This window comes from Suillus subaureus (assembly GCF_016647635.1).
Source record: "Suillus subaureus strain MN1 chromosome Unknown BJ212scaffold_3, whole genome shotgun sequence".
Classification (NCBI taxonomy): Eukaryota; Fungi; Basidiomycota; class Agaricomycetes; order Boletales; family Suillaceae; genus Suillus; species Suillus subaureus.
Genome location: NW_024538559.1, coordinates 1071759 through 1099492, shown reverse-complemented (window position 1 = coordinate 1099492; position 27734 = coordinate 1071759). Strand labels below are relative to the sequence as shown.

Sequence of the window (27734 nt, the reverse complement as noted above, 5' to 3'; positions counted from 1 at the left end):
GATCCACCAAGTCAATGTCAGACTTCAGTGCTGACTAATAGCATCGCCCATCCGTACACGGCCCTCGTGATGCTGTCCGGCGCGACCCTCGGGATGATGAGTCCAACGAACAAACCGGGCATGAGAATATTGGAAAAGGTCACCAAGGGTACAACAAGTCTCTATCAAGCAGTGGTCGGGGGTTTGACCAAATAAATACTATATTGGATTCAGCGCTGATCACTATAGCTAGTACGAGTCGGATCCCGCTTTCCATACAAACGAAAGTATTGCGGCTCGTATATTTGCAATTTACTAGCTGACTCATATCGTCCGAAATATCTCCTCCTAGGTATAGTCGACGACTTACGCACCTGCACGGCGGCTGCGACCATTACACCGGCATTTCGACTCACGCGTGACCACGCTTCGTGGAAGTATTTTCTACAGATGAGAAGTACTTGACCGACAACCTGGACCACATCCAGACGATCCTCATCAGCAGACATCCAAATGGCGATTATGCTTATCCTTTCGACAGTCCCCAGATCAGCAGACATGCGAATTGGGTCACGGTAGACTGAACGTACACACGACGTTCTCCAGAACTTCCATTCTTCAGGGACGAAGTTCGACCTCTGATTCGCGAATCATGACACAGCCGCGCAGGACTCGACTGCAAAAATGATTCTATGCACGGAAGTGCCTTCCAACAATGGCGGGTGGGAGTTCGACGACTCACATATCTAAACGCATAAGAACATGAAACACGAAACTCTATGCAAGTCAGGTCCAGTGATCAGCGTTCAACTAACCACCAAGGACTGGATTATGATCCGAATGTACAAGCCGCGGAAAGGAATAAACCTAAACAACGGGGTTCTGTTCAAAGAACGGCCTGCAGTTGGGTATCGATGGCCATAGTGAGGTGGAATGCTTTACAGGAAGTCAAGCTGGGCGTTAATGAAGACGCAGCCTATCGAGGACAATCCAGTGCATCGGTAGTATCTAGAAAAGTATTATGATATTGAAGATTAATGGGACTTCTGATTCTGGACGGTGAGTCTCAGGGTGCTACTGTATGGGTCATGACAGGCGCTGAGGTGGTGTACTGAATGAATAGAAGTTGCAGATGGCCCCTTAGAATATGTGCCCCATTTTCCACTTTGCCTGTCATGGACTTCTTCGTGAAGATCGAATGTATGTTGATCGGTATCTTGCCTACAGAATACCCCATGATACCCACTGGCATCCAGCTTGGCATCCGGCTTCTGTCTCCTTGTGATGATCCATTCGCGCGTCGGTTAAGCTCCATTCCTTATCATGATGTGCTGCCTGAGGACCCTGGACTAATAGAGACAGTGCTCAGGACGCAAGTTAGGCTCAAGAGAAGTTGTGTTCCAGATTTTGTAGATCCCCGCGCACAAATGTAGATTCTCGTGGGTGCTGCCCCAGGTGGGGCTGACGGTCCGAGCCTATCAAATAAACACGCTCACGAGCTACCCGTGTTTAGTGAATGCATGATCATTGTTTGTACTCCCGTCCAGTTTCTGTTGCGTGCTGATGACCTTTAGAAAATTTCCTGGCATAGCTGGACAAGTATCTTTGGAACTCAATGCCATGTACACGTATGGCGTCGATACCACATTTGGATGTAGGTCCATTGCCTTGCATATATAAGGACCCCCAAGTTGCTCCTGCTACCCCATCTTGAAATCGTATCCTCTCTTGTGAGTCCAAAATCTTCCTTCCGATATCAGGGCTGACAGTACCCCCAGTACAATGGCTACTCCTACTGTATTTAGCGGCTATGGCGGGTGGCTTCCAAGGCATCCTGATATCTACAAGAACTTCATTAATCGTCTCCTCAAGCGCGCTCTGCAGCGTAGCCATGATTCTCTCGAACATGAACCTGCTGTTGCGGCTTTCGGAGAGGCAATCCAAGGGGATCCCGTCATGAAGTCTCTGTTCGACCAAATATTCCGACAAGTCCATGAACAGAGCAAGGTACGAGCTAGTAGCCAGTAAGCCTTCCACAAAGCCTCATCCTCTTCCACAGGTGAAGGACTTCGAATGCTTGTTGCACGAGCTCGACTGTATCATCGTGACAGCGCCCAAGTATGAGGTGGTAAGAGACTCGAATGGCGAGGTGATTGCCAGCGAGCCTGTCGGGGTGCCTATGTATCTCGTTTTCGATTTGCTCAGCAACACAGCAGCGGGCTATGACCTGTTCCGCATGAAAAAATTCAACCGTGCACTCAAAACCTTGTTGGAGAACTGGGGCAAATTCCTCATGCAATCCGGGTCGAACTCAACGCTTAATACAACTGACGAAGGCTGGTTTGGTGCGGCTGGAATAACGCATCTCGAGGAGCATCTGGGGGAATATAGCTTCGAGCGGACCTACAAGTGTCCTGACGCGACAGCTGATAATCGCGGGTTTGAAACCTGGGATGCCTTCTTCACTAGAGCGCTCAATGATGGTGTGCGCCCCATCAAACCCGAACCTATTGTATTACCACCAGGTGGACCCCGTACTGCTGCATATCCGATTCCCATCTATAACGCCTGCGAGTCCACCGTCCTACGCATTGAGAGGAACGTGAAACAACACGATCAGTTCTGGCTCAAAGGCCAGTCATACTCCCTTTACGACATGTTCAACCGCAACGACGAGTACGCCAAGTTGTTCGAGGGAGGGACTGTCTATCAGGCATTCCTCGGTCCCACCGACTTTCACCGCTGGCACAGCCCCATCAAGGGCACAATCACAGATATTGTCGTGGTTGAAGGAACATATTATGCCGTGCTTCCAGATGACGGGGCAGAGCAAGATGACCCTGAACTCGCAAAGGGTGACCCTCGTGGTGCATTGATTCGCTCCCAGCCCTTCCTCACCATCGAGGCCACTCGCGTACTGTTTTACATCGAGTCGGAAGACATTGGCACAATGTGCTTCATAGCCGTGGGGATGGCGGAGGTGTCGACTTGTCAGGTGAGGGTGAAGAAAGGTCAAGCGGTAGTGCCCGGGATGGAACTTGGAATGTTCCACTTTGGCGGGTCCTCGCACGCCCTCGTATTTCCCAAGGGGATCTATTTTGAGGAGGAAGAGGCTGTCAAAGTAGGCGAACACATATGGGTCAATTCAACTCTCGGTCGAGCTATTCGCATGCCCGAGTCAGAGTGATGGCACAGGGTAGCTATTCAAACATCCTTTATCGAAGAATGCCTTGATACTATAGGTGTTAGGAAAAGATTTATGCATACACTTTTTACGATCACGTCCGAGTCACGGTATGCTTACGAGTAGAATGATCTTTGTACTATTAGCAGTTTGACTACACCGATGTCATGTTTAGTTTGTTGGTCACAATCATCACGCCGCTTTACGGTGAAACCTGAAGCTTGAAGGCCGAGAACACCCTTGATCACGTTGCTACAGCATTGCCAGTGCAGTCTGCGTCAGGTAGGCTGAACCAGTGCTGCGGCCGCATGCAAAGAAGCTTCGATTGGGACAAACCTAGCACCTGCGCCAGCCTCCATCTTTGTGAAATTGTACGAATCACACACATACTACAAACGAGACCTTCCACTACTTGATACTTCAATGTTCAATGTCGAATCAACGTTCGGACTCCCGGAGGCCGCCTATCGACTAGCGCGGTTCCCTCTTATGATTAAAGCTTAGAAGCTAGCTATGAATTTTACTGCCTATCCTACTTGCAATTTCCCTGACTGGAAAGTAAGACCGCCACCATAGTATAGAAGTAACGACTACTTATTACCTTGCGGTGCAAGGACATGTTGGATGGCGTTGAGTGCACGTCATTCGTATTCTCCCCAAATATGACCCTTGAGCCAAATACCACGCACATGCCACGTCTGCGCCAATTGTGACAACAATCTAGGCTCCATCGTCGTACTAGCAGGCTGTGGGGATGAGGCACTCACATTGCCTAATGATGTGGTGTCGCCCGAGGTGTTCGACGGTGGAGGTAAAACACTCACTCGTGTCTCAACGTCAGCTACAATATCCGTGAGTGGGGGTATACATAAAAACGCGTTCAATATTGTGGCCACAGTCCCACATCGTCAGAAAACAAGCGAGTGCGGCCCCATCGAAGACCTCCCTGATATGATTTGTAGTTTTGCCCTCAAGGAGCGGGGAGGTCTCGTCAGAGTTGCACGCTATGCGCACGACGGATAGTCAAGGCCAGGCAGAGAGTAAAGATGTGGTCCATGCTCTCAAACACACGACAACTAAAATGACACAAGGCGGCGTATCCCGAAAACGACGATGCCGCACCTACGCGGTGTTAAGTTGTGATGATCGGGCATATAAATGTACTGCGATAGAGAATGAACTAGACGCCCATGTGTGTGGAAAGTCAGGTAGGAGATAACGGTCGTATAGTGCGAGAGTCAAGGCTTGGACCGGGTGGAAAGAGTCGCTCGACACATAAGCATCCTCAAGCCGAGAAACAACGAAAGAAGGCAAATTACATTCGATGAACCCACAACCAGGCGCAAAGACAGTATAGCCGCCCACAGCAAATGTTACGAGCGGTGCAGAGGGAAGAACCCCACCGCTATGCTGCGCCGAAGAGGCCATGTGGCCTACATAAACGTTAGCTAGACAATCGGGTGTGAGACTGCCTGTATGATCAGCAGTCCAGAATAGCGAGGGAGAAGGGGACGGGAAATGAATTAATGGAGGAGGGAAAGTAAAGAACGCGCTGGTTGAGCATTCCAGATGTGGGGCAGGACACCAGGGACCACATCCAGAACTAAGTGCACTGCATTCTTATTATCTGTAAAAACGGGGTAGGACTAGTTTGGATTAGCACAAATAGATAACAAAACAACAGCTATGATGCCCAAAAGCTCGCCATGCAATATACCTGTAGATGAGTCCCATGGCTCGTAGGTGAAAAGGCAACCCGGCTGTCAGGCGTTGCAGCTGCGGATGTGATCGAACGAGCCTGCAAAAACGACGCTGGTGACGGGAATATTGATGTATCTGACGCAGCAATGGCCCGGGTTCGGTGTTTGGAGAATGGATCAGTCACCTGATATGAACATTAGGCTGTGCGATCATGTGAGATGGAATAACATCGTAGAAAACAAAGTAACCTAGATCTAAAATTAGTTTAGAAACTCGAAACTGTAGAAAATTCAAAGTACCGGCCAATTGCCTGCATATTAAGCAAGGTCAGAAGTTCGCAATGCCAACCCCGAGTCTTCATTCGTATAATGCTGGTCGGTCTGCATAGGGTTGGGCAGAACTAGGGAAGCGGTGTTTGAATTTCCCAGGCTCATCCAGGGACTGGTCAATGGAACCGGCCAGTCTCTCGTACTATCTATCCAGTAAACATGCGATTGCCAAACGACAACGTCTGCGCGCGCGATCACAGTGATGGCAATACGAGGGGTGACCGTTGGTGCTTCGGTGAAAATTACAGGATTAATCGAAAATATCACTTGAAGAGTGACGAAGCATGACATGCGGTCACTGCGAGGCAGTACCTGGTAACTTGCCGCCAGAGAAGCCTTATAAATGTCCTGCCCTACAGCCTCTTGGGCGCTAAACGACTCTTCCGCTCCTTCTTCTTTTCTTTCTTCAAGTTCTAGCAATGCCAGACGTTGCAGCCTCTCGCAAGTTCATTGATCTCATCCGTCAGGCCTCGTCCAAGTGGGCTAATTGGGACCCGCCAATTGAAATCAAGGTCAGTATAAGTGCTCCAGTAATTACTGCGCAGATATTGGCCTCATAGTCGAGGCTCATAGGTGGGGGACTATGGGAAGATCGACAATGAAACTGGAGAGCTCGACGTGGAAGGGAATATCTACGAGAAAACATTCAGACGTCACTGGACAACCAGGGCTTGAAGATCAATTTATCTGATCCATCATGTCAGCCACAGAAGGGTGGACTCGACGACAACATGATTATGTCCTCTTCGGGTGTCAAACAAGGGGATTTCTCGGCGAAGCCAGAAGTGTGAGAGCGTACGCACTTCTTCCTTTGTGTGCTATCATTCATCGTGCACCAATCGATCAGCTCCCTTCTCAACCTGGCCTCTGCTTCCGTCAAGGCCGAATTTCAGTTCCAAGAAGGCAAGCGAGGTGCCGTCCTCGTAATGCACAAGCCCCAGCAGGAATATATTCCACGGGGCAAGGTGCTGACACTTGTCCACAAGGCAATCGAACTGCACGACAAGTATCTCGTCACCAGCACATTCAAGTGCCCAGGATATTATATCTATTTGTCTAACAAGTGTGCGTCTACTTGCCATGTGCTTCACCGGCGGCAGTATACTGACAGTCTGACACAGCCGGAGAGAGGATAGCACTGGCGCTAACTGCTAGTGTACCGATTGCAGCTGCGGCAGGCGTAACTGCCGGCGGAACAGCCTCTGTGGATTGGTGGACTGATGCTCAAGCAGCATTCCTCCGGAAAGCGGTTGACAAGGCTGGACAGTACCGGTACACGCCACTGTACACCCTGAAGCACAGACAAAATTCTTTACTAGCGCGACTTTTCCGCGGGGAAGAGTCAGAGGAAACAGAAGACGATTTGTAAGTTACTGATTTCCACTTATGAGACTGATTCTGACATTCACCCAGGTGGCCTGACTGTGCAACACCGTGGCAGCCTCTTGATGAAGATGGAGCTGAAGATCCAGCATGGGAAGAAGTACGTCAGGTTTTGCTCACTCCTAATGTCTTGGTTCATGATTTATCTTTCAGAACGATGAAGAATTTGCCCCCCGGTCCGCAGTGGAGGGCGATCTTCCGTTTGCAGGAGCATGATACGTGACGGATGTTTATGTTTGGTTTGTGATTGTCCGTTGCATGATCGATTTGTGTTTGTGATTGTCCATTGACGTTGAATGATCGATTTATTTCTGAATTTGCGCTGGCTGTATACGTGTCTGTATGATATCCCTGTCACATCAATATACATGCAATACATTCTACTAGTACTATATTCTCACCAATTAGAAGTGCTTGACAACGATCATGGACTCTCACAAGGCGGTCTGCGGTGGGGATGCGTTGGCAGCTTGAACTTCCGTGCAATTTATTGCGGAAACTGTTGCTGTACAGCCCTTCGCGCGACCGGAAGAAAATCCGTCGGGATGACGCATGGCATTCGAAATTGAAGATCCACAAGCAGAGGATTTGTTATATCATAGTTCATCGATTTGACTTGTATGTAATTCCCATGCATCGATACGAACTCGGAAGTCGGGGCCTGGCGCCTTGCGCGCCTCGGGGATACTGGTAAGCATGCTGTATTCCATATGTAACCCACAGCACAAGGTAAGTAGGTAGTACAGTACTTATCAACTGAAGCCGAACGCCAGCATGAGGATTATAATATGAAAGAGAGCGCATAGGTAAGGGGCCATATCGACCAGAGTCACGCTAACGCTAAAACTAACCACGGACACACTTGCAGTCGTACATATAGACAAGCCAAGGGCCGATACGGAATACTAGTTATAATCAATCCCCGAAAACAAGTGAACGAAGAGGGAAAAGAAAATGAAGCAGAGCAGAAACAGAAAACTGAGAAAAAGAAAAGGACCTATGGAGACAAAGTACTCAGCCGAGTATGATAACACAATGAAAGAAGACTGAAGAACGACGGGAGAAAGACGGGGCAACGTAAAGAATACAACCTAGCAACCGAAAGAGTCTCATGCAGGGCTACTGGAGCTGGCCTCAGGCGCCACGCGGCCTTCCGAGGGTTTGTCGGGTAGCTCAGTTATACTGGCGGAAAGTGGGGGTGCACTGGAGGAGCCAGATGTTGAAGAAGAGTAACCGGCGTACGTTGGTGCCTGCCAGGTGTTGCTTGGGGGGTAACTACCATATGAAGGTTGTGAGGCCGGCGGCGGGTAGTACTGATAGTAGTTGTTTTGCGGCACCGAAGTAGGTGGGTGGTGAGGAATCAAAGTCTGTTGTGTGTCAGTGTTGGCTGATGCACCACCATACCCGGGGTATGGGTACGGCTGAGATGGAGCTGGAGATGGCTGGTGAGGAGTTGTTGGGGACGGTGTAGGGTACGATGAACTCGAGTACACTGGAGGATGGGTGGTAGAATGGGTGGTGGAATGAGAATTGGAGTGTGACGTGGGATACCCTGGAACGCCGTAGTAAGAAGGGGTTGAGTACGCAGAGTAGTGAGGCTGGGAAGGGAGACTCGAGACTGCTTGGTCAGGGTATGCAGAGGGTGGCGGAGCTTGCGATGCAGTAGGAGTCGATGGGGATGGCAGGGGGGGTGCGTGTTGGTCCGTCGGAGATGTGGACTCCGGCTGAGAACTCTTGGTTTTACGTGAGCGTTTGCCATTGCCGGTGGTGTAAGGGTTGTAGCGCCCCCCTCGTTTGCCATCGGTGATGCGACCGTCGGTAAGAAGAGGAAGCCCAGACGAGAGGGGAGCAGTGATCATGGAAGGGGTAGATTCGATATCATCCGCCTCTCCACGGTAACGAGGGACACCATCTACACCAATCTCCACTTTAGGAGGGTTACGGAAGTGAGTTTTGTCGAGGTATTCTGGACTGATATCCAAAGATGCCAGCTCGGGGAGTGATGAAGGGGAACGTAAACGCCCTTGCTCTACATCCTCGACCTTATAGTAAGAGATGAGATGCTGTGATACACCACCGATTGTCAACGAAAAGGTCTGATAGGAATGAAACCGTGAGAAAAGGAGTATAGGAGGAGGAGGGGGAAGAACAGACCTTCTTCATGAGGCCGTCAGATTTGAATTTATAGCTATTGGTGAGACTGCCGACGAGGACACGTTCCCTGTGTTTGTCGATGCCCAGGGAGCTGGACTCGCCTTTAGGACGACTCAAAGTTTGACCCTCGAGGCGAACGCCATCCACGTTGTACTGAGAATGTTCGTTCATTTCGGCAGGGTCTGAGCGAACGCCTCGATGACCTGCACCACGCTTGTCGGTTTCACGATAAAGAAGAAAGTTGCCTAAGATGCGACTTGGACTCCAGAAGAAACCGTCGGTCCAGCGCTTAATACCGCTTTCGTCCTCGTCGAAGACAAAGACTGAGCCAGAGGTTATCATCTTGCGCTCTGAATCGACTAGGCGCCTAGTTACTCTTGGTATTAAACCACGACGAGCAGCTTCTAGTATAAGTAAGGCATCGCCAGTAGTCTCTATCCAACCTGACCAAGGAGGCTCTGTCCAGGCTGAACTTGAAGAAGATTGATTTGTAGGAGTAGGATTGGGATTTGGAGAGATCTGCTGATTTGCAGACATTTGTTAATATTTGTGAAGTCTGTGGAAGGCATAGTGGGAGACAAAGTAAGAAGTTGATTCGAAGTTGATTGAACCAAAATCTTTAAAGTTCATACCTTGCTCGGAGATGTTCTTAGGTTTGCGGCGGGGTTGGTTGAGAGTGATCAGAAAGCCTATTTGGCCATTTCCCGCCACAACACCAAAAACGTATGTCTTTCCTATTAATCCTTTACAGTTCCATGATTTCAATGGTCAAGTTTAAAACTTGGAGGAATAATCCTTTCAAACGATCCTCTAGGCTAGCTCAATCTTAAATCAACCAATTTATAATTCCAAGTGAGTCACCGCTCAAAAATCAAAGTTTTTGCTCAGCTGACTCCAACTTACCGCTTACTTAAGCACTCCGCGAGCAATCAAGCTCAAGCTTCAAGCTTTCGATCATCGACTACGTGACCAATATCATTATAGATCAGCTAAAGAAAATCACCTTCAAGTTACTCCCGTCTAACACAGGGAATAATGCAAGGTGTTACGGACAGCTCAATGTCACCAGTGTCATCGTTCTGATTCGAAGTTCTCTTCCCTCTAACTAATCCGACATCACCGCGGTCAATCCTTCCGAATTTCATCTCCATTTGATGCGATCCTAAGGTACTTCATATCCGTGTGTGTTTTCTACTCATCAAGCGCTTTCTAGGCCCACTCTACACGCAACCTACATCTGATCATACATTCACAGTCTTGTCAGACGTGAGTCTTTGACTATTCCTGGTTACGTTCATACACGATCCATAAAAAGTGCTTCCTGTACATCATGCCCGAGCGCCTAACCCCGTGATCGTGTGCCTGCCTATGTGCTGTTCGCAACTCACGCAATCACGCGGAGATAGCGGGTGAGTTAGGTAGTACTCCGGTCTTATTTGTATCAAGAGAACAAGCGCGATCTCCTCTAAAATAGAGTCCACTTGGCAGCAAGTCCAGGCCCATCTTTCCTGAATTCCAGACGTCAGCCTGGTAGGGACGCTTTGTATTCGCTTAAAGGTATCTCCTGCATGTCTACACCGTGCATTCGCAAATTGGAGCTGCGTGGTGAGCACTTTGGATGAATTCGAAGAGCCTCGTATTGATTTAACCATCCATTACTCTGTCAGAGCGATCATTTACTTCTTTCTTCTCTCCATTCATGGATAACCTTCCTTTTTTCAGGGATACGTAATCTCCGATATTAACGAGCCTGGCCAGCTCAGCTAGAATGATGCGACCTGAATGCTTGGCTGCTGGCCACAGGGTTCGACGGAACCAAGTACCTTGATGTCCCTTTCGTCCCTGACAGTTTCTCCCAACTGTCTCCAGAATCCAGGTTACCAAAAAGTTGATAGAAAGGAGAAGCCCCAAGGCGCTTCTGGGATGTATAAATGCAGCGTTCTTGGGGAAGTGTCGGTCACGACGAGATGGCTGGTCTTGCCACCTCGTTGATTTGGATCATATCCTCGCTCACAGCAGTACGAGCTTATATTGTCTGTAGTACAGAGTCGTTAATATCTCTTCTCCACAGACTGGCTATGCATATCGTTTTCCCTCACACCATCTTCACCATTTTCACCGACGCGACACAACCTGGGCTGCCCTTGGATGCTGGACGTGAGTATATCCTTTCACGATTGTGGAAATTTTATGACCGGCGTCGTCCAGCGATGGTGTCGATGGTACAAGAACGCTTTCTGCAGCTACCTACACAGACACTGTGAATATGACTATCGAGTCATGCGTCAACTTCTGTTCAACTGGCTCCAACGCCTATGTCTACGCAGGCGTCGAATATGCTCAGGAGTGTTGTATGTGTTATTTTACACTAATTCATATGGCTCTTCATTGCATCTTTCACATAGACTGCGGCAACTACTTCTTCAGTGGCGCCACCAATGTCAGTTCATCGGACTGTGATATGGCCTGTACTGGTAACGCTGGCGAATTTTGCGGTGCTGGCAACAGACTGGATATATTCTGGAGTGGGGTCCAGGCTCCCGCTCCGCCCATCCTTGTCCCTAGCGTTGGCAACTGGTCGTTGCTCGGATGTTACAAGTACGACCCCATATGCCAAGCACAAATCCTGAACTAACCCGGATTTGTACCAGCGACTCAGCGACACGAGCATTGCCATACGGGACCGGCGTGACCGGAAGCGTTACTGTTGAATCTTGTACCACCGCATGTTACAATGCTGGATACCCTTATGCTGGCATGGAATACGCTGACGAATGCTGTGCGCATGCATCTTCGGTCAAACGTTCCCTTTGCTGACAAGTCTTTGCAGACTGTGGCTTGACCATCGAGAACAATTCTGGTCCCACCCCAGACACAGGCTGCGATATGACATGCGCGGGAAATTCTTCCGAGTATTGTGGAGGATCTTACCAGCTCAGTATGTATAACTACACCCAAGCTATTATAACTTCCCCTGCCGTCAATTCCGCCAATCCCAGCACTGTTTCGCCCGTGACTTCTGGCTTAACTGGCAACTGGACATATGGAGGATGCTACATCGACAACGTAAATGGGCGTGTATTGGGGAACGAATTTGACAGCAGTGACATGACAGTGGAAAGTTGTATCGCGAACTGTGCCGGGCAAAACTTCACCATTGCAGCCATCGAGTACAGCACGCAATGCTGTAAGTAGTCTGTCTTCTCCTTCACCTCTTCTGACTCTCGCTCTAGTCTGTGGTGATTATCTCATCAATGGCGCCACGAAGGGTGCAGACAGTGATTGCAACATGGCCTGTGGTGGAAATGCGGCGTGCGTGTCTTCTTCGATTTGTCCGTTTTATGTTCTTGACGTGAACTAGTGAGGCATGCGGTGGCCCAAACCTACTGTCTGTTTACTCCTCCAATGGAAATATAACATTACTCCCTGTCCCTGTGCTGCAAACCACAAGTTTGCCTGGACAATGGGTATATGAAGGCTGTTTGGCGTTAGCAATTCTTCACTGCCTATGCTTGCGATCCTGATGTTACCATGCAGAGAACCATCCATTGGTGCTCGGATATTCCCATATGAAAATGAATGGGACACAAATAACACCGTCGATGCGTGCTTAAATCAGTGTGCTGCCTTTGGGTATCCCGTAGCTGGCCTTGAATATGGAGTTCAGTGTTGTAAGCGTATTGATCCACTACTATACTTTCTTGCGGATTGCTAATAGAGACAAGTCTGTGGCGACGTCAGTGATATCGCGGCAGCTGGTGGGACGTATGTCTCGGATTCACAGTGCAACGTGGCTTGCTCAGGAGACCCAATCCACCTGTGTGGAGCAGGAAGCAGGTTGTCTACCTATTACTGGAACGGGACAATGAATACGTGGAACACCCCCGCGAATACTGGCTACTATGAGGTGCGTCCCATTTTGTCCTGAATATACAAAACGCTCATAATCTATGCAGTTCTTAATAGGCGGCCTGGTCGTCCCTCTCATCGCCACTGTGGGTATCAACAACAAAGTCACTTTCCTTGAGAAGCATGGTACCTCGGAATATGACAATTCTACTGGCGCGTACGAGTTGGATCTCAGTTTGGTGGACAATTACCAGCTGGCTTGGCGCGAGATGCATCTGCAGACGGACGTATTTTGTTCTGGTAGTATTATTCTACCAGACTTGGGAGGAAGGTTTGACGTTTCACTTGGCATATCAGGCCCACTCTTACATTAGAATAATCAGGCAAATCAATGTAGGTGGATGGTCACTTTCGTCGACATTTGGTGTGAGATTGTATACGCCGGATGGGAGCCCTGGTGTCAATGGTACCAATGACTGGGAGGAAAATGTTAATGAGCTTACGCTTCAGGTAAGCTCTGGACTACTGGTTTTTGGCTCATTGCACTAATACGTGCTCAGCGTGGCCGATGGTATCCTACCGCAATGATGATGCCAAATGGAAGTATTTTAGTCGTTGGCGGGGAGTCAGGAAGTAATGCTTCCCCGCAGCCCAGCCTCGAGATCCTTCCAGCGCCCCCTGGTGGCGATACGGTCGTTACATTGGACTATCTTCAACGGACAGACCCCTACAATCTCTACCCATTCCTAATGGTACTGCCTAGTGGCCGGTTCTTCATTGGTACGTGACATTGTGGGTTAGATGCACTATTTCTTACAGAACGTAACAAGGGTACTACAATGAGGCTCGCATTCTTGACCCTGTCACCTTTGACACGGTGACTGTGCTACCAAATATGCCGGGGGCCGTGAACAACTTCCTCGCGGGCCGGACGTACCCGATGGAAGGGTCTGCGGTACTTTTGCCGCAGTACGCTCCATACACCGATCCGATTGAGGTTCTCATCTGTGGTGGCTCGACGATTGGAGCCGCTATCGCACTGGACAATTGTATCTCGATTGCCCCTGAAGTGCCAAATGCGACATGGACTGTGGAACGTATGGTGAGCCACTTTGCTTTTGGGAAAGTTAAGGTTTGATGCTAAGATGTGCCGACTTCAGCCTTCTCAACGGGTGATGCCTTGCATTACGACTCTACCAGGTAAATATGATGATGAATGACAGGAGTCTAGACATTAATAATACATCGATCACAGATGGCACGTATATGATTATGAACGGCGCTCATCAAGGTGTTGCTGGCTTTGGCCTAGCGACAGATCCTAATCTTAGCGCAATTCTATATGATCCTTCGCAGCCGATTGGCCAGCGTATCTCCATCCTCAACAATACCATTGTAGCTCGCTTGTATCACTCCGAAGCGACCCTTCTGCCCGACGGGCGTGTTCTGGTGTCTGGTTCAGACCCCCAGACGTACTATCCCAACGGGTCCTATGTGTACCCAGAGGAGATGCGCATCGAGGTTTATATTCCACCGTACCTCAATCAAGGACTCACGCAACCAGTGTTTAATATTTCCGAGACCGACTGGGCGCTGGGCGGGCAGTATAGTATCACGGTGACTTTATTCCAGGGAACGACGAGCACCATGCGCGTCTCACTCGTGGCGGGTAAGCAAGGCTAATGATTATAGATGGATCAGTTTCTGATTATGGAATATAGCTTCGTCTAGCACGCACGGAAACGTCATGAGCGGTGGGAGGATTCTCTTCCCTGCGTTTTCGTGCTCTGGAAACACCTGTACCATCACGGCACCCCCGAATGCGTATGTAAGCCCACCTGGATGGCACCAGCTTTTCATTTTGGACGGTCCGACGCCATCGCACTCTGCTTGGGTCCGCATTGGAGGTGACCCTGCACAGCTGGGCAACTGGCCTGATTACCCTGACTTTACTACGCCAGGTGTCTAAACCCACCCCTCCTTTGTTATAACATTCTTTTTGAAAACATTCTTTTTGTTTGGACTTGGTTCGATTGTTGGTTATGTATACCCTGTGTTCTCGAGTTACACTCATTTCGCTCGTTCCGTTCCGCTCGTTTGATAAATATTCTTCATTTATGTGGAACTGTCTACCATACCCGCGGTAGTTACCTGGGAAGTAATAATTTTCTTGTGGTATGAGATACAGTGATGATACAACATTAGTATATCTGAAAATGATTACTGGTTTAGCTTTATCCATGTCTAAGGCAGGATACTACCTACCAGCTACTATTTGGTACAGCACCAACAAGCGTGTGCGCACAATACTACAAGCATTCAGTGCTATGCATCGGTGGATGGGGACTAGGTTGTCTGTTCTCGCAGATGAGAGGCGCTCTTTCAACGTCGGATGTGGTGTCATCAATGGCCTTTGCGCATGAGCAGTAGCTTGCACTACAGAGGTGCTCTGTGCATGGATGTCCTGCCAGTGCAGAATTGCATCAAACGATGCTCATGAAGTCTTAGTGCTTACGTATGGACATGAAATCAAGACATATTCCAGCCATGACGTCGCAGCACGCAGTGAGTCCGAGCGCGCAACACGTATCAGACATGGTGTAAGTAAGGTTCAAGCCCAGTGAAAACTGACTGTGACGGGAGGAGGTGTGGTGTGACGATAAGTGATTTTGTCAGCAGCTCAGTGGAAAAACATACGAGAACATGATATGACACGTAGTGAGCGAATCCGCACATTTCAATATATGCGGGGGCGGGTTTCCTCATGCACATAGGTGCTTTTTTCAATGTAAAACATATTTGCGCATTTGAACGTATATACTCGCTCCCTTACCAAATGGTCTAAAATGTGCGCAAATATGCTTGAATAATATCTCGCTCCCCTTGCCAGACGGTTGAAAATGTGCGCAAATATGCTCAAATAATATTAGGCACTGTAGCAACGGGGGTACAAAAGGTGGTACAAAAAAGCTCAAACACACAAATAGCGGCTTGAAAACATGACATGTGCGGACAGCGGCTCGAAAACACTCGAAAACATTGTAGGAAATGCATATGTCGGATGGTGCAGGATCGGATGGTGCTGAATCTAATAAAGTCGTCCTTGGGAGACAGCTTTGGTCCATGTATCGGTAGCGACCTAGTAGATGATGATTTAGAAGGTCCATCGAGAGAATCAAGGACTTACGAGTGCAGCTGCTTCCTCGTGACTTCGGAGCAAATTGGCGATTTACGAGTTCTGACCATCCTCCACGCAGGGTCTTGCGAATAGCTTTGACTGTTGCTTCAGGGACCGGTTCTCCGTTTTCGCCTTCAAGGTAAGGAATTTTCCCGCGATGAAGCCCTTGTGCGCTAGCTCGTTCCGCCCAATCCAAGAATGCGTCCTGGTTCCAAAATTTGACCTTGGGATGTGTCTCACGAGTCGGCTGTTTGGTGTTACTGGTGCAGGGTGCTGCCAGTGATAGGTGCGTGCCTTTGGAGCCAAGAGACTCCACAGCTTCGTCAAGGCACACAGAGGAGGCGAGCTGGTGAAACATTGCCCTATCATTACATTAGAGAATGCACATGAAGTACATACAAAATCTTACTGTATAGTATCACGTTCAATGGAGAGTTTGGTGACTTGTGCTTCCAAGATTCCGCAACGCTCTCGCAAGGCTTGGTTTTCGTGCATATATGCGCCCTAAAACATACAGTAAGTTAATAGAAACAGTAGCAAATGACTCACCTGCTGGAACAAGCTGAATTGAGGCTGCGGGACTTGCACTGGGGGTGGTGAGAACGAATCTGCCTCGGGTGACATCATATTTGCCAAGGAGGGTCCAGGAGAAGGCGTATAAGACCCTGAAAATGCACTGTTGTTCCAGAGGCTAGAGCTTCCCTCGCCAGCCATACTGAACATACTAGAACTGTAAGAATTATAAAGTCAGTGATAGGACAGACTGGCTCGATATAAAGTAAAAGCAAGACTGTCCGAGTCTGTATTCGATATTCTGTCTCCGCCAGAAAATACCGAATCGAGAAACTTGAAGTTCTCGGTCTCGACATGGTACCTTTCATTTCACGACTTACCACATATCGATGTCTTCCCCGACTATCATTAGCTCATCCAACATCACGATGCTCGGGGATATACATTGTGTGGCCTCCCGAAATTATATCTCGAGCACACACAGAGGCTGGAATTTTCTGCGCACTCGCTTGTAGTAGTAGGCATGTTTTCTATAGATTAAACATACACATGCGCCGAAGTGCGACGTTTCTGTAGATTGTAGACACGCAAAGTAAAGCAAGGAGAGGTTATGCAAAGAGAACAAAGGGAAACACGCGAAGTTAACACTTTACAATGCAATGTTGCAAGCACGACGTGTGCAAAGAGTCAGATTATGATAAACGAGCATATCCGAACATGTAACTAAAAAGGAAAATCATTTCTAAGCATGTGACGACTCCTCCCGTCACAGTCAGTTTTCACTGGGGTTCAAGCTCGCCGCTGACTAACATAGGCATTTAACTGTTTGGCTCTATTGTTCAAAGCCCCTATGTATTCGAATCGAGTTACACTCGCGCTCCAGTCGTTTTATAGAATATTCTCATTTATGTGGAAATGTCTACCATACCCGTGGTAGTTACTCGGGAAGGGATACATTGATGATACAATATTAGTATATCTGAAAATGACTACTGGTTTAGCTTTGTCCATGTCTAAAGTAGGACACCACCTACCAACTACTATGTAGTTGGTATAGCACCAGCGAACGTGCACACACAAGATTACGAGCATTTAGTGCTATGCATCGGTGGATGGGGACTAGGCTGTCTGTTCTCGCAGATGAGAGGTGCTCTTTCAACGTCGGGTGTAGTGTCCTCAGTGGCCTTTTTACATGAGCAGCAGCTACAGAGGTCCTCTGTGCATTGTCCTGCCAGTGCAGAGTTGCATTAAACAATGCTCGAGAAATCGAGACTCTTACGTATGGACATGAAGTAAAGACATATTCCAGCTATGACGTCGCAGCACGAAGTGAGTCCGAGTGTACAACATGTATCAGACATGGTGTGAGTAAGGTTCCTCACTGCTTATTAACTGTTACTTACATACTATAGAATTGTTTGGCTCTATTGTTCAAAGCCTTTAGGAATAAACACGATCAAATACTGTCAACAAGACAAGGTGTGATATTCTATCAAGACCGACTGTGACCACCAGTGCAGTTGGCAACATGGAGTCCACCACCCACTTCCGAACACAGAGAGGACGCGCAAATGGTGCCCATCATGACAACGCTGGAACAGGACGAAGAGCACACCATAAAAACAAGCATTGGGTCGCAGACAATGCCACTAGCAGAAGTAGTACACCTCATGGAGGCGCGGACACCGAGCGATGGGAGCGTGGAGGGCACAGAGGAAGTCGGGGTCGAGGAAGAGGCACCCGTGGCAAATTCTCTAATACTACCATGCATTTCCGTCAAGGAGGCGCTCTAGATTCTGGGTCAGCTGCTGCCAGCGAAGGGGATAACAGCGAAATGGAGGATGCCACTGATGTAGATGAAGTCGAACACCAAGAACCAGATACTCTCGAAGAACGGGAACGATTCTGGAAAGAGGTGGGCCATACGTTTCATTCTGTGTATATTACCTTTACTCGAGTCTGCAGCTTGTGAAAGTGCGCGAAGTCGAGCGCAAGACAGCTATTGCAGAGGGTAAAATGGACGATCCAAATGTGGCAAAACGACTGGAAGATGCTATCACAATGGTCGGCACATGCATGGATATGTGCCCGAGATTCGAACGCTACCGCCGTGAACGCGAGAACAACCTCACTGAATGGGAAATTGTATGAGGACATTTAATTTGCAAGTGTGCTAGATATCTGCGCTGATTATTTGTTAGGTTCCAGGAACCAAACGCGTCGATCACAAGAGAGCTGTCAAAATGTATGAACGGGCAGCTGGTGACAAGACGCTACCCTCCGATCTTCGTCCTCCAAAAGTTCTTCGAGTATGTTGCTCCAATATACTATTCTATGCATCCATAATTTAATTCAATCTATGGCAGCGCACACTTGACTATCTTTTCCACGACCTGCTTCCTCGAGGCGGCTTTTCTGCAACCTTCAATTTCATTCGTGATCGTTCGCGTGCTGTACGAAGTGACTTCACGATGCAGCATGAGATGGGTTCCATCGCAATTGAGTGCCATGATAGATGTGCACGATTTCACATTCTTGGTCTTCACCTGGAGCGCGACCGACCCGGATCCCAGGTCAGTCTGGAGGAACAGCAGCTGAAGTACAGTGCGTGGACTCGCCACTTGACAAACCTTCTTGATAATAATTGTGCTCGCAGCTCTTCAAAGTCTGAAGGAGTTTTACGAAGACCAGCGAGGAAAATATCAATCACCAACAGAGCTTGAAATGCGAGTCTATCATCGTCTGATCCATATTCGTGATCAAAAAGAGCGACATGAGGATATCCCTTCCCTTATCCTTGAGCATCCAGTATTCAAGCTCACGACCAAATTCCGGCTCCTCGTACAGGCGAAGAGTGCTCCCATCAGCAGAAGCTCTCCTCTTTCCGTTGATAACGAGGCGCTTGGGGTCTTCAACGAATTGATCATAGTGCTCCAGGGGGAAAGAAATTACGCTATGATATCTGGTCGCATGCATCATAGAGCACTTATTTGGCACCGACACCGTCGACGACATTGAAAGCCTGCGGGAAAATCTCACCATTTCGGATATCATCGATGGCAGCTCTGCTGTTGTAGATGAGCATTATGATGCTATTGTAGAAGAACCAGATGCTATGCACGAGGAAGAGGAGCCGCCATTCGAGGGTAACTTGGTGGATGCGCCACAATCTTCCCCGAAACCCCCGCAGCGAAGCGGGACCGAGTGGCTCAATGATACATTTGGTCCGAAACCCACTGAATCAGCATTCCTAAACGCTTATTCTCAACCTGCACCACAATCGCCAAAGTCTGCGTTTTCAAATCTGACGTCCGTTCCCAATGTATTCGGGGCGACGACATTCCAGACATCAGCATTAGGCTCCATGAACGAGTTTAGTTTTGGCTCAGCTGCCGTCCCTACATCAGTATTTGGACCTTCTGCAACTGGGACCTCTATCTTTAGCCAAGCACCCTCTTCGGGTTTGTGGACAACTTGTTTCCAATTTCTTGTTTAATCACACCTTCACTTAGGTCAACCTCCACTTTTTGGTCAACCTCTGCTCGTCCCACCTACGACCCCAACAGCGCCCAGCGAGAATAAGGTTCAGGTTCCAGTGCCTTCGGCACCTCCTCCCTCTACCTTTAGTAATCCATTACCCTCTTCCCCAAAACTCTCTTCCATACCCGAGGTCAACAAGGCTGCGTCATCTATACAACCTCTCAACCCTCATGCACCAGTATTTGCACCATCGCTTTCTCCCATTATCACACAACCTCCACCCTCACACCAACCTCCAGTTCCTCCCTCCCCCGCCGCTCCACAACCAACCTTCGGTGTTCCCCGTGATTCTTTCGGCAGCTTAGATGAAACACCACCTTCTCAACCGCCACCTTTGAGTAGACAGCAACCAATATCTTTACCACCAACACCCACCGCGTCGATATATATCCCTTCGGCCACCTTTTGGCGCATCCACCAAGTCCGTTTTCGGGTCTCTTAAAAAACTTCAACCTACTTCGCTTGCTGCTTCTCCTACTGAAATCCTGAGCCCATTGGTACTTTCGTCGCCCGGGACAAGATCAACACTTAGTTCTATGACCAATTTACACCGACGTGACTCCGTACAGACTCCCTTGCGTTCAGGAATAACTGCTGCCGATCTTGAGACAATTTCAACTAAACTGGAAAGCCCACTCAACGGCAAGGCATCGTCTTCATCGCCCATCAGCAACGTAGACCAAGAAACGCTCAAATCCAAAGCTTTTGCATTTGCTCGAAGGAACTTGGTAATCAGGGAGGCCTTCCATGCATGGAGGGAACGAACGGCCAATCGTACCAAGTGGAAGGAGGCTTGTCTCCGAAGCGATGCCTATAGTCAGCGCGTCCATACGGAGCGACTTTCGAAGAGTACTAGCTCGTTGCCACAAGAGAACAAGCGCAAAGTGGTTACGCCAGAACGACCCAGCCCCGTTAGGAAGCGGCTCAGGAATCGCTTGTCCAGCGAATACCGGCCACCGGCCAGCGATGAAGAACTTGTAAAGCGGTTCGAAAAGGTTGGTACATCGCCCGTATCAAGTGTGCCACACCTTTTGAATGCATTGTAATCTTAGAATCGTGAAGAAAACGAACGGCGCTGGGCTCGTGGATCTTTCCTCCATGCGCTGCAGCAACACCTAAAGGCCACGTCAAGCACCATTCCAGAAAGCTGGTCTGCCTGGCTGTCCTTGAATCAGGATAATGATGGGACTGCCATCTGGCTTGAACTGAAATTCGATATACCGGACTCTGGCAGCTGGAAGGACGCCAATGTATTCCAAATACCAGTGGTGCCGCAAGCGCATAACAGATCATTATATCCGGGTATCATCATTTTCGAGCGAACCCCAGTTGGTGAGGTTGAAGACCCTCTGGAAAGGTTAGCTGTGACGAACTACTTGCTACGAGTTACTAACTTATGCATGGTAGAAAATATCGAATGCTAGATGATTGCTCACGTTTACGAGATATTATCGAGTCGTTACCTCCTGATCGACATTTCATCCCATCTATCTTGACGATATCTTGGCCTGGCGGGGAGCCCGACTCTTCTTCCGATTTTAGTGATATGGTACACTCAATGTTGTTCTGAAAATCGAGTAACAGCTGAACATTTCGAAGATTGCTGCAATACTTCACGATGAAATCGCGTTTTCCCATGTTGATCTATCATTGACATCCACTGCCTCGGACCTTGACTCTAGGTTTCAGTCTGCCTTGCAGTCAGTCAAAGTTGATACTGAAGGCAAACTTGTACGGTGGATGTCTGTACTAGGTATGTTGGGATTTACGATGTACTTTTCAAAGTTTAGCATCTAATTTTGGGACAGACCTCTTCAGGCAGTGGAAACCCATATGGCAGACATTTACCTCCCAGCGATTAGAACAATGCATAGTCAATGGGGAATGTAAGTAAAAATCGGTGCTGCTGAATGTTCAGTACTGACGGCGATTGCCAGTTGACTGGGGTTTCCTTGGGAGATTCTTAGAGTTGTGCATAGAGCTTCTCAACACCATCTCCAGTACTGCACTTCAACTGATGGGTGGTAACATCTTCGGAGATGTTCTGCCCAACCTGAAGCTGCAACACGTCAGAGACTCAGAGTACGCCATGTTTCCTTCCCACGCCTTTCTGTTGCTTATCACCCAACAGCTCAATGTTTGATGCGGTCTTGCAATGGCTGGACAATCCATCGTTACAAGATCCCGGTAGACATCTCGCAGGTGATCTGAGATCGCACCAGGCCCTTGACCGAGGTATGCTATCTCTACATGAATTGTGTGCGCAGCTCAAACTTGTTCGCCGTAGAGTTTTCCTCAATGTCCTTTGTTCAATATATATATGACAGTCGCTCAAGTGCTGTCCACTCAACGCTTTAGCCCCAAAGCTGTAAACCCCACCCTCATACGGAAGACCCGTTTCGATGCAGCGACATTGAAAATCTCAACTGAGCAGGGTTCTTACTCGGATGAGCTCAATGCCCTTCATTCCGCCAAGCTGCGACAGACATGCAAACGTACTGCATCAATTAATGCGTCATCCAGCCGGTCCGTCGTCAATGATGAAAATGTCCTAATTTGGCTGACTGTCATCCATAGGTCTTCTACCCCTGCCAAGCGGAGGAGATTATCCGTCTCTGATGAATCTAGCGATGGCGGAAGTCCTCCACTAAGCATCGCTAGCCCTGCCTACACGTCGCCCTCGATCAGCACCACCACATCTTTACCTCCTGAGGACAAGTCCACAGTGGTTACATCCGCTATGCTTCGTGCTCTTACTAGGGAAATACGGACCAAGTTTGGCAGTCCCAAATGACAGGCATCTTGATAGTCCTTTATAAATGATGTTATTGCATATCTCGGTATTACCTATCACTATATGTTTCTTCGCATCAATCAGGACACAGCCTCTAGGAGAGTTCTCATGGGGAACCTCATTGTTCAACATGTAATCAGTACAAAAAACTACAATAATGTACAGCGTACGAAGGAAAATACAACAAGGATCCTACAACATGAGCAGTGGTGTTACAAACCAAGAACCAATTATGCATTTTAGCAACTGTAATACGAGAATTCTTCTGAAAATTACGAGAAGGCGAGCGCAGACCAAGTGGCAACTGCACCAACTGCCATGGCCGTGGCGGTGTGCGCGATGGATGACACTATCCTCCTGGGCCGTTTAGCATGTCTGTAATCTTCGACCGGTGATTCAAGTTTCGCAGCCGTCGTTGGGGCTTCTTCCGCAACAATACCCATCTTGACTGGAGGAGCAACCTCAACTTCAACCTCAGAGTGCTTACGTTTAAGCGATTTGAAAGTCTGCAAGAGTATGAGAGCGATGAGGAAAGTGTAAAAAAGTACGTTACCTCTACTTCTGCAGCGATGACAGATAGTGCCTCCGTCCTGGCGATCTGAATTGTCTGAATTCTCTCCTCCACACGTTTCTCAGTCTCCTCGCGCAAGGTCTTCATTTCTGCGGTATTTGATCAGACGAATGAAACAGTGACAAGGACATCACTACTAACCAATAACGAGGGCATTGAGAGCGTCGGCACAAGCCTTGACATCTACAGTGGGCGACGCGAAGTTGTCGCAGCTTTCTGCGTCGACCTTGGATTGCAGCTCAGAGACTTGATCCTGTAGGTCTGACAAAGTAGATAGCTTGTCTTCTGCAGCCTCCAAGCGTGCAAAAAGTTGGTCAGATTCAGGCTCGAGCATGTCAACTTGATGCTGAAGGTCATAGAGGTCGTCCTCTGTCAAAGCATGGCGATTCTTGATGTCAGTAACGCTGGAATGCAGCGCATTTACTCGACCCTGGGTGGGTAAAGTTGAGATATAAGATAATAAAAATCCCAGAACATACATGTACTTGCCTCGATAGTCTTTATGGAATCGCGCAGATCTCCATGGTCGTCATGGCCGGAAACCTGGGGTTCATCCGACTGCACCTCGGCAATGGAGGGAAGAACCGGAATGGGTGCCAAGATGGCCGGTTCATCCTCCAGCGGCACAAACGGCGGGAAACTAGAAAGCGAGGGCAGCCGTTCTGGGAAGCTCTCAAAAGATCCTAATTCGAGGGATCCCATGTGCCCAAATGAGCACATCGATGGAAGTTTGACTCTGTTCGACTCATCCGACCGACGTGAAGCGGGCTGCGGGGAGTCAGCCCGGGACGGTGGCCATGCGCCAACAACTTCCGGCTCCGAGGGGGCCTGAGGGGGTGATGGAGATGGTGTTGAGAGCTCCATGGGAGAATGAGATCGCGAATCCTCAAGGTGGATTATGGACGAAGGCGCATCATCATCATCAATGGACGCAATGGTTGCAATAGCCGGAGGGGACCAAGGTTGAGGAGAATCTATGTCGAGTGGGTCCACAATTTTATGGCAGATATCCTGCATCAACGACCCAAGCGATGGCATCTTTCCGAGTAATGAACCACCTAGAAAGTCTGTAGGGAAGTCTTGACGCAGGGATGAAACACAGGAACGAAGTTCTTCCCAAGACGGTATCTCTTCTATATCAGATTCATGCTCTGAATGCGAAGCAGCCTCGTTGGATGAGCCTGATGGAGATGAAAGGGATTCTGAAGAATGAGATGGGGAAGAAGTACATGAAATGGGACTGTTAAGACCATAGCGCCCAGTGCTTAATTTTCGTGGACGAGGACTTGAGGGCTCGGCAGGGGTAAGGCACCATGGAGGCGAGTCGCGCATATCCAAAATATCGCGCAAAAATTCGATGCGAACTGTGACTGGCGAAACGAGAGTAGCGCCTTGCCCCACAGCTTTACCAAACGTCACGACATCGCCATCAGCAAGGGTGGTCTCCACCTCAGGCTGTAACATCTTAGATGTTATCTCGTCTTGCTTCCGTAAATGCGTCCCATGACGGGACTTGAGATCAACAATATACACCTGGGACAGGTTGTCAGGTGCAAGTCCGATGTGACAGAATCAGCATGTGCCTACGTGGCCACTGGAGGCCAACACAAGTTTGGCGTGCTTTGCGCTGACTACGGGGCATGCAAACACAGCATTCTGATCGTCGTTCTCTTTCCTCATTGACCTATCATCTGAGATTGATTTGCGACCGATGTGAACATGGGAGGTGCGGGTGTTGAAGAAGGAAATATTATGAGCGGGCTTTCCACCACACGACTCAACGTGCAGAGTGACACCTTGGTAATAATATGTCTAGGAGGTGCTGTTCAAGCAAATAGTGACGGTGCTTACCTGTCACCGGTTGCTGTGGATCACAGGGGCAAGCAGCTGGCTGGGCAAAATTGGTGCCTAAATACTCGACTTCGTCGTCCATGATGACCGTCGATTACAGTGTAGAGCGAAAATTCGAAAATATGGAGGAGAAGGGAGCGGTCTGTGCGTTGGTGGCGGTAAGAATGAGAGCGAGTGGGGGGGACTTGGTGCTGTCCTCAAGGCCGTGCTTTATCGCCTTGACGTTAATAATACCGGACCGAGATATCCTTTTCGAGATAACTGTCCGGATTCCCACCGAGAGCCTTCCGAACGATGCACATACTATCACATTCGACGTATTTTAGGCTACTCTTACTGTGATACGAAATATGGAGACAAGGGTGGACGACAACCTGAAAGGTGACAAGGAAGTGGAATATATCAATTATGTATGCGATCTACTCAGATGCGAAGAACTTGTCATGACGGTGTGTAGTGCGCGAAGTAAGGGTGGTTGAGAGCACGTTTTGCTGAAAGTATGGTAAGACATGAGAAAAATGAGTAAGTTCACTGCACACATACCAGAAATCCGTTTTGCCGTGTCATACGTCAAAGTGTGCTGCGAATAAGTATGTGAGCACCAGGCAAAGGTTGACGAAAAAAAAGGAAATGCGGTAGCGAGATGAATGATAAATCAACAAGACGACATACCGCGAGCAGGTCCAAACCTTGTTCATCAAGATTAGGTACGACACTCTTGAGTTCCTGCTTCGACCATCGAGGGAATGTATCCTTGTAATCAGGCAATTGAGTCACGCCTGGCCAAGTCTCTTCGCTTGGAGTGCCGAGGATCCTGGATCAAACGGTCAATTATTAGTTGTTCCGCCAGGCCAATCTGATTGTGCAGAGCGTTACCTGAAGATCTTGAAGATCTGGTCAATCTCAGAGTCGCCAGGAAACAGAGGACTCCCACGCATCACCATCTCAGCAAAGATGCACCCAACGGACCACATGTCAATAGCTGTCGAGTAGTGCCGAGAACCAAGCAATACTTCAGGAGCGCGGTACCACAACGTTACCACCTAGAATGGCAGCACAAACGCTCAGCTTACAATGCCACACGTAAGAAGGAAAGTTCAGGGGTGTCCATTACCTCGTGGGTGTATGTCCTCATTGGAATGCCAAAAGCTCTCGCGAGACCAAAATCTGCGAGTTTGAGATTGTTCTTCTTGTCAATAAGTAGATTTTGAGGCTTCAGGTCGCGATGTAAGATTCTGTGCGAATGACAGTACAAAAGGCCAGCATTGAGCTGGTGAGTAAATCGCTATAATGTGATAGGAACACGGTTAGTCAAATTGCCGAATCACGTGACGATCGCTTCGCGTCCCCGCCCTAACATCACATCATATCCCCTATCACAATCGATGTGATGATGCCAATCTGAAAATGTGTACGGTGGAATTAAAGCTAAATGACAAAAATAGCATGGGCCAAGCATTCCGGTGCTCGGGCTAGCGAAAACCCGCAGCAGCTGTTCGATGTCTTTGCATCAAACTACGCGCCGAAACGCGAAACACGCGTCCACCACGCGCCAGAAATCGTAAATGATGGGTAGGGGACCAATAAGAAGCAATTTTAAATGCCAAGCTGACTCACCTTGACTATGCCGATGGGAATGGGCGTACCGGATGTGTTGGCGTTCTCCATATAGCGCTTCAAGTCAACATCCAAGAATTCAAATACGAGATAAAGCTTCTGTTCGGCGTGCACGATATCAAGCAGTCTAACATAGACATTTAGCCACGAGGAGCGGTTGTCATAGTTTAGGACGTTATACCTAACGATATTGTCATCCTTGAGTTCCTTCAGCAGACTGATTTCTCGGATGGCAGTGCTCGGGACTCCTTCATCCTCTGCTTCGAGTCGAATTTTCTTAAGGGCTACAATCTGATTCGTTGTAACGTCCCGCGCTTTATAAACAACTCCATATGTGCCTGAATGTGCGTTAGCGATAAACAACGAAAGCGGGCGGAGTGCGACTGCACCTTCTCCTACAACGTGCGCCACACCAGTTCATTGTAGTCTGATGTGAACACACGACAGGCACGCACCAACTTTCTCTATTTTTGCGTAGCTACAATTCAGCAAAATCAATTGATTTTGTCAACCATTGAGCGAGAAACGAGGTGCGCACCGATCCATTTGTCAAAAGAGCGCACAATCTGTACTATGCAGGTTAACTGTAAAAAGCGAGTATCGGTATCAATGGAAAGGCTATCGCGTGGATGAGAGGAAATGGTGTCTACAGGTCAATCTAGATGAAACCTGGCGGGTGATACGGAGATCGAGTAAAGGCGAGCTCGCCGACTCGTCGTTGTAATTGGAAGATTGGCGATATTCAGAATATCTGGCGCTCGTAGCTAACCCTCAGAGAGAGGCGTGACAGTGGAATGAAGTGGAGATACGCGCCAGGGATATGCACCTGGTCGAGGTCATATAAAGAGCCCTTCGGCAAAATGCGACTACGGACGCCACTGCTGTCACTCTCACCGAAACAATTCATTGCAACAACCGTCTTATTCCCTGCTTGACAATATTAATGCAAGTACTACACATTCCAGCGACCTGGGTCCTCAGGCCTCAGGGTTCACTTCCGAATTTTACTGTCTTTCGTATTTCCCTTCAGGCTACGAAGGCGCTCGCACTTTTTCCACCGCTCACTGCACACTGACAGAAACCGTTTGTCC

The 27734-nt window shown here is 48.7% G+C and overlaps 10 protein-coding genes across 10 annotated transcripts; 4 read left to right on the top strand and 6 right to left on the bottom strand.

The window, feature by feature from the left end:
- Positions 1–1761: 1761 nt before the first annotated feature.
- On the top strand, positions 1762–3166 carry BJ212DRAFT_1475963 (phosphatidylserine decarboxylase; the record flags this gene model as incomplete). Its single annotated transcript, XM_041339305.1, has 2 exons — positions 1762–1986; positions 2039–3166. 2 exons carry the CDS (start codon positions 1762–1764, stop codon positions 3164–3166), a joined length of 1353 nt encoding a protein of 450 aa, XP_041198382.1.
- A 2398-nt stretch (positions 3167–5564) lies between these two features.
- On the top strand, positions 5565–7067 carry BJ212DRAFT_1321762 (uncharacterized protein). The gene is made up of 6 exons (XM_041334423.1): positions 5565–5705; positions 5767–5811; positions 5844–5980; positions 6041–6258; positions 6315–6558; positions 6607–7067. Exons 1-6 carry the CDS (start codon positions 5613–5615, stop codon positions 6797–6799), a joined length of 930 nt encoding a protein of 309 aa, XP_041198381.1. The 5' UTR covers positions 5565–5612; the 3' UTR covers positions 6800–7067.
- Positions 7068–7685: 618 nt separating this feature from the next.
- On the bottom strand, positions 7686–9267 carry BJ212DRAFT_1260544 (Gti1/Pac2 family-domain-containing protein; the record flags this gene model as incomplete). The annotated part of the gene is made up of 2 exons (XM_041330120.1): positions 7686–8672; positions 8731–9267. The coding sequence occupies 2 exons, from the start codon at positions 9265–9267 to the stop codon at positions 7686–7688; spliced, it is 1524 nt and encodes a 507-aa protein (XP_041198380.1).
- A 1301-nt stretch (positions 9268–10568) lies between these two features.
- BJ212DRAFT_540929 (copper radical oxidase-like protein) lies at positions 10569–14655 on the top strand. The gene is made up of 17 exons (XM_041343452.1): positions 10569–10748; positions 10802–10887; positions 10939–11081; positions 11136–11328; positions 11382–11509; positions 11561–11917; positions 11964–12042; positions 12092–12217; positions 12268–12401; positions 12456–12637; positions 12687–12910; positions 12963–13089; positions 13140–13359; positions 13410–13681; positions 13740–13779; positions 13835–14248; positions 14301–14655. Exons 1-17 carry the CDS (start codon positions 10662–10664, stop codon positions 14546–14548), a joined length of 3060 nt encoding a protein of 1019 aa, XP_041198379.1. The 5' UTR covers positions 10569–10661; the 3' UTR covers positions 14549–14655.
- Positions 14656–14691: 36 nt separating this feature from the next.
- Positions 14692–15192, bottom strand: BJ212DRAFT_1321730 (uncharacterized protein; the record flags this gene model as incomplete). Its single annotated transcript, XM_041334422.1, has 5 exons — positions 15095–15192; positions 14848–15043; positions 14825–14827; positions 14761–14789; positions 14692–14738 (listed from the first exon to the last, which is right to left on the bottom strand). Coding segments are annotated over exons 1-2 (227 nt in total), but the record flags the coding sequence as incomplete, so codon positions are not given.
- Positions 15193–15362: 170 nt separating this feature from the next.
- Positions 15363–16959, bottom strand: BJ212DRAFT_1584748 (uncharacterized protein; the record flags this gene model as incomplete). The annotated part of the gene is made up of 7 exons (XM_041342343.1): positions 16818–16959; positions 16651–16767; positions 16307–16487; positions 16167–16261; positions 15767–16119; positions 15561–15718; positions 15363–15512 (listed from the first exon to the last, which is right to left on the bottom strand). Exons 2-7 carry the CDS (start codon positions 16692–16694, stop codon positions 15363–15365), a joined length of 981 nt encoding a protein of 326 aa, XP_041198377.1. The 5' UTR covers positions 16695–16767; positions 16818–16959.
- A 175-nt stretch (positions 16960–17134) lies between these two features.
- On the bottom strand, positions 17135–17655 carry BJ212DRAFT_1321685 (uncharacterized protein). The gene is made up of 3 exons (XM_041334421.1): positions 17550–17655; positions 17305–17498; positions 17135–17249 (listed from the first exon to the last, which is right to left on the bottom strand). The coding sequence occupies exons 1-2, from the start codon at positions 17629–17631 to the stop codon at positions 17353–17355; spliced, it is 228 nt and encodes a 75-aa protein (XP_041198376.1). The 5' UTR covers positions 17632–17655; the 3' UTR covers positions 17135–17249; positions 17305–17352.
- An 18-nt stretch (positions 17656–17673) lies between these two features.
- On the top strand, positions 17674–22790 carry BJ212DRAFT_1321681 (SAC3/GANP/Nin1/mts3/eIF-3 p25 family-domain-containing protein). Its single transcript, XM_041334420.1, has 17 exons — positions 17674–18185; positions 18236–18415; positions 18472–18579; positions 18637–18874; positions 18927–19198; positions 19254–19746; positions 19783–19865; positions 19941–20188; positions 20301–20805; positions 20863–21167; positions 21218–21359; positions 21410–21563; positions 21619–21696; positions 21748–21892; positions 21942–22045; positions 22138–22336; positions 22388–22790. Exons 1-17 carry the CDS (start codon positions 17799–17801, stop codon positions 22602–22604), a joined length of 3858 nt encoding a protein of 1285 aa, XP_041198375.1. The 5' UTR covers positions 17674–17798; the 3' UTR covers positions 22605–22790.
- Positions 22791–25310, bottom strand: BJ212DRAFT_1321680 (uncharacterized protein). Its single transcript, XM_041334419.1, has 6 exons — positions 25027–25310; positions 24763–24971; positions 23665–24708; positions 23317–23605; positions 23158–23264; positions 22791–23110 (listed from the first exon to the last, which is right to left on the bottom strand). Exons 1-6 carry the CDS (start codon positions 25106–25108, stop codon positions 22877–22879), a joined length of 1965 nt encoding a protein of 654 aa, XP_041198374.1. The 5' UTR covers positions 25109–25310; the 3' UTR covers positions 22791–22876.
- BJ212DRAFT_1321659 (kinase-like domain-containing protein) lies at positions 25311–27509 on the bottom strand. The gene is made up of 11 exons (XM_041334418.1): positions 27294–27509; positions 27182–27227; positions 27098–27121; positions 27070–27072; positions 26825–26983; positions 26644–26770; positions 26141–26311; positions 25903–26069; positions 25699–25840; positions 25570–25606; positions 25311–25517 (listed from the first exon to the last, which is right to left on the bottom strand). The coding sequence occupies exons 2-11, from the start codon at positions 27187–27189 to the stop codon at positions 25468–25470; spliced, it is 888 nt and encodes a 295-aa protein (XP_041198373.1). The 5' UTR covers positions 27190–27227; positions 27294–27509; the 3' UTR covers positions 25311–25467.
- Positions 27510–27734: the final 225 nt, after the last annotated feature.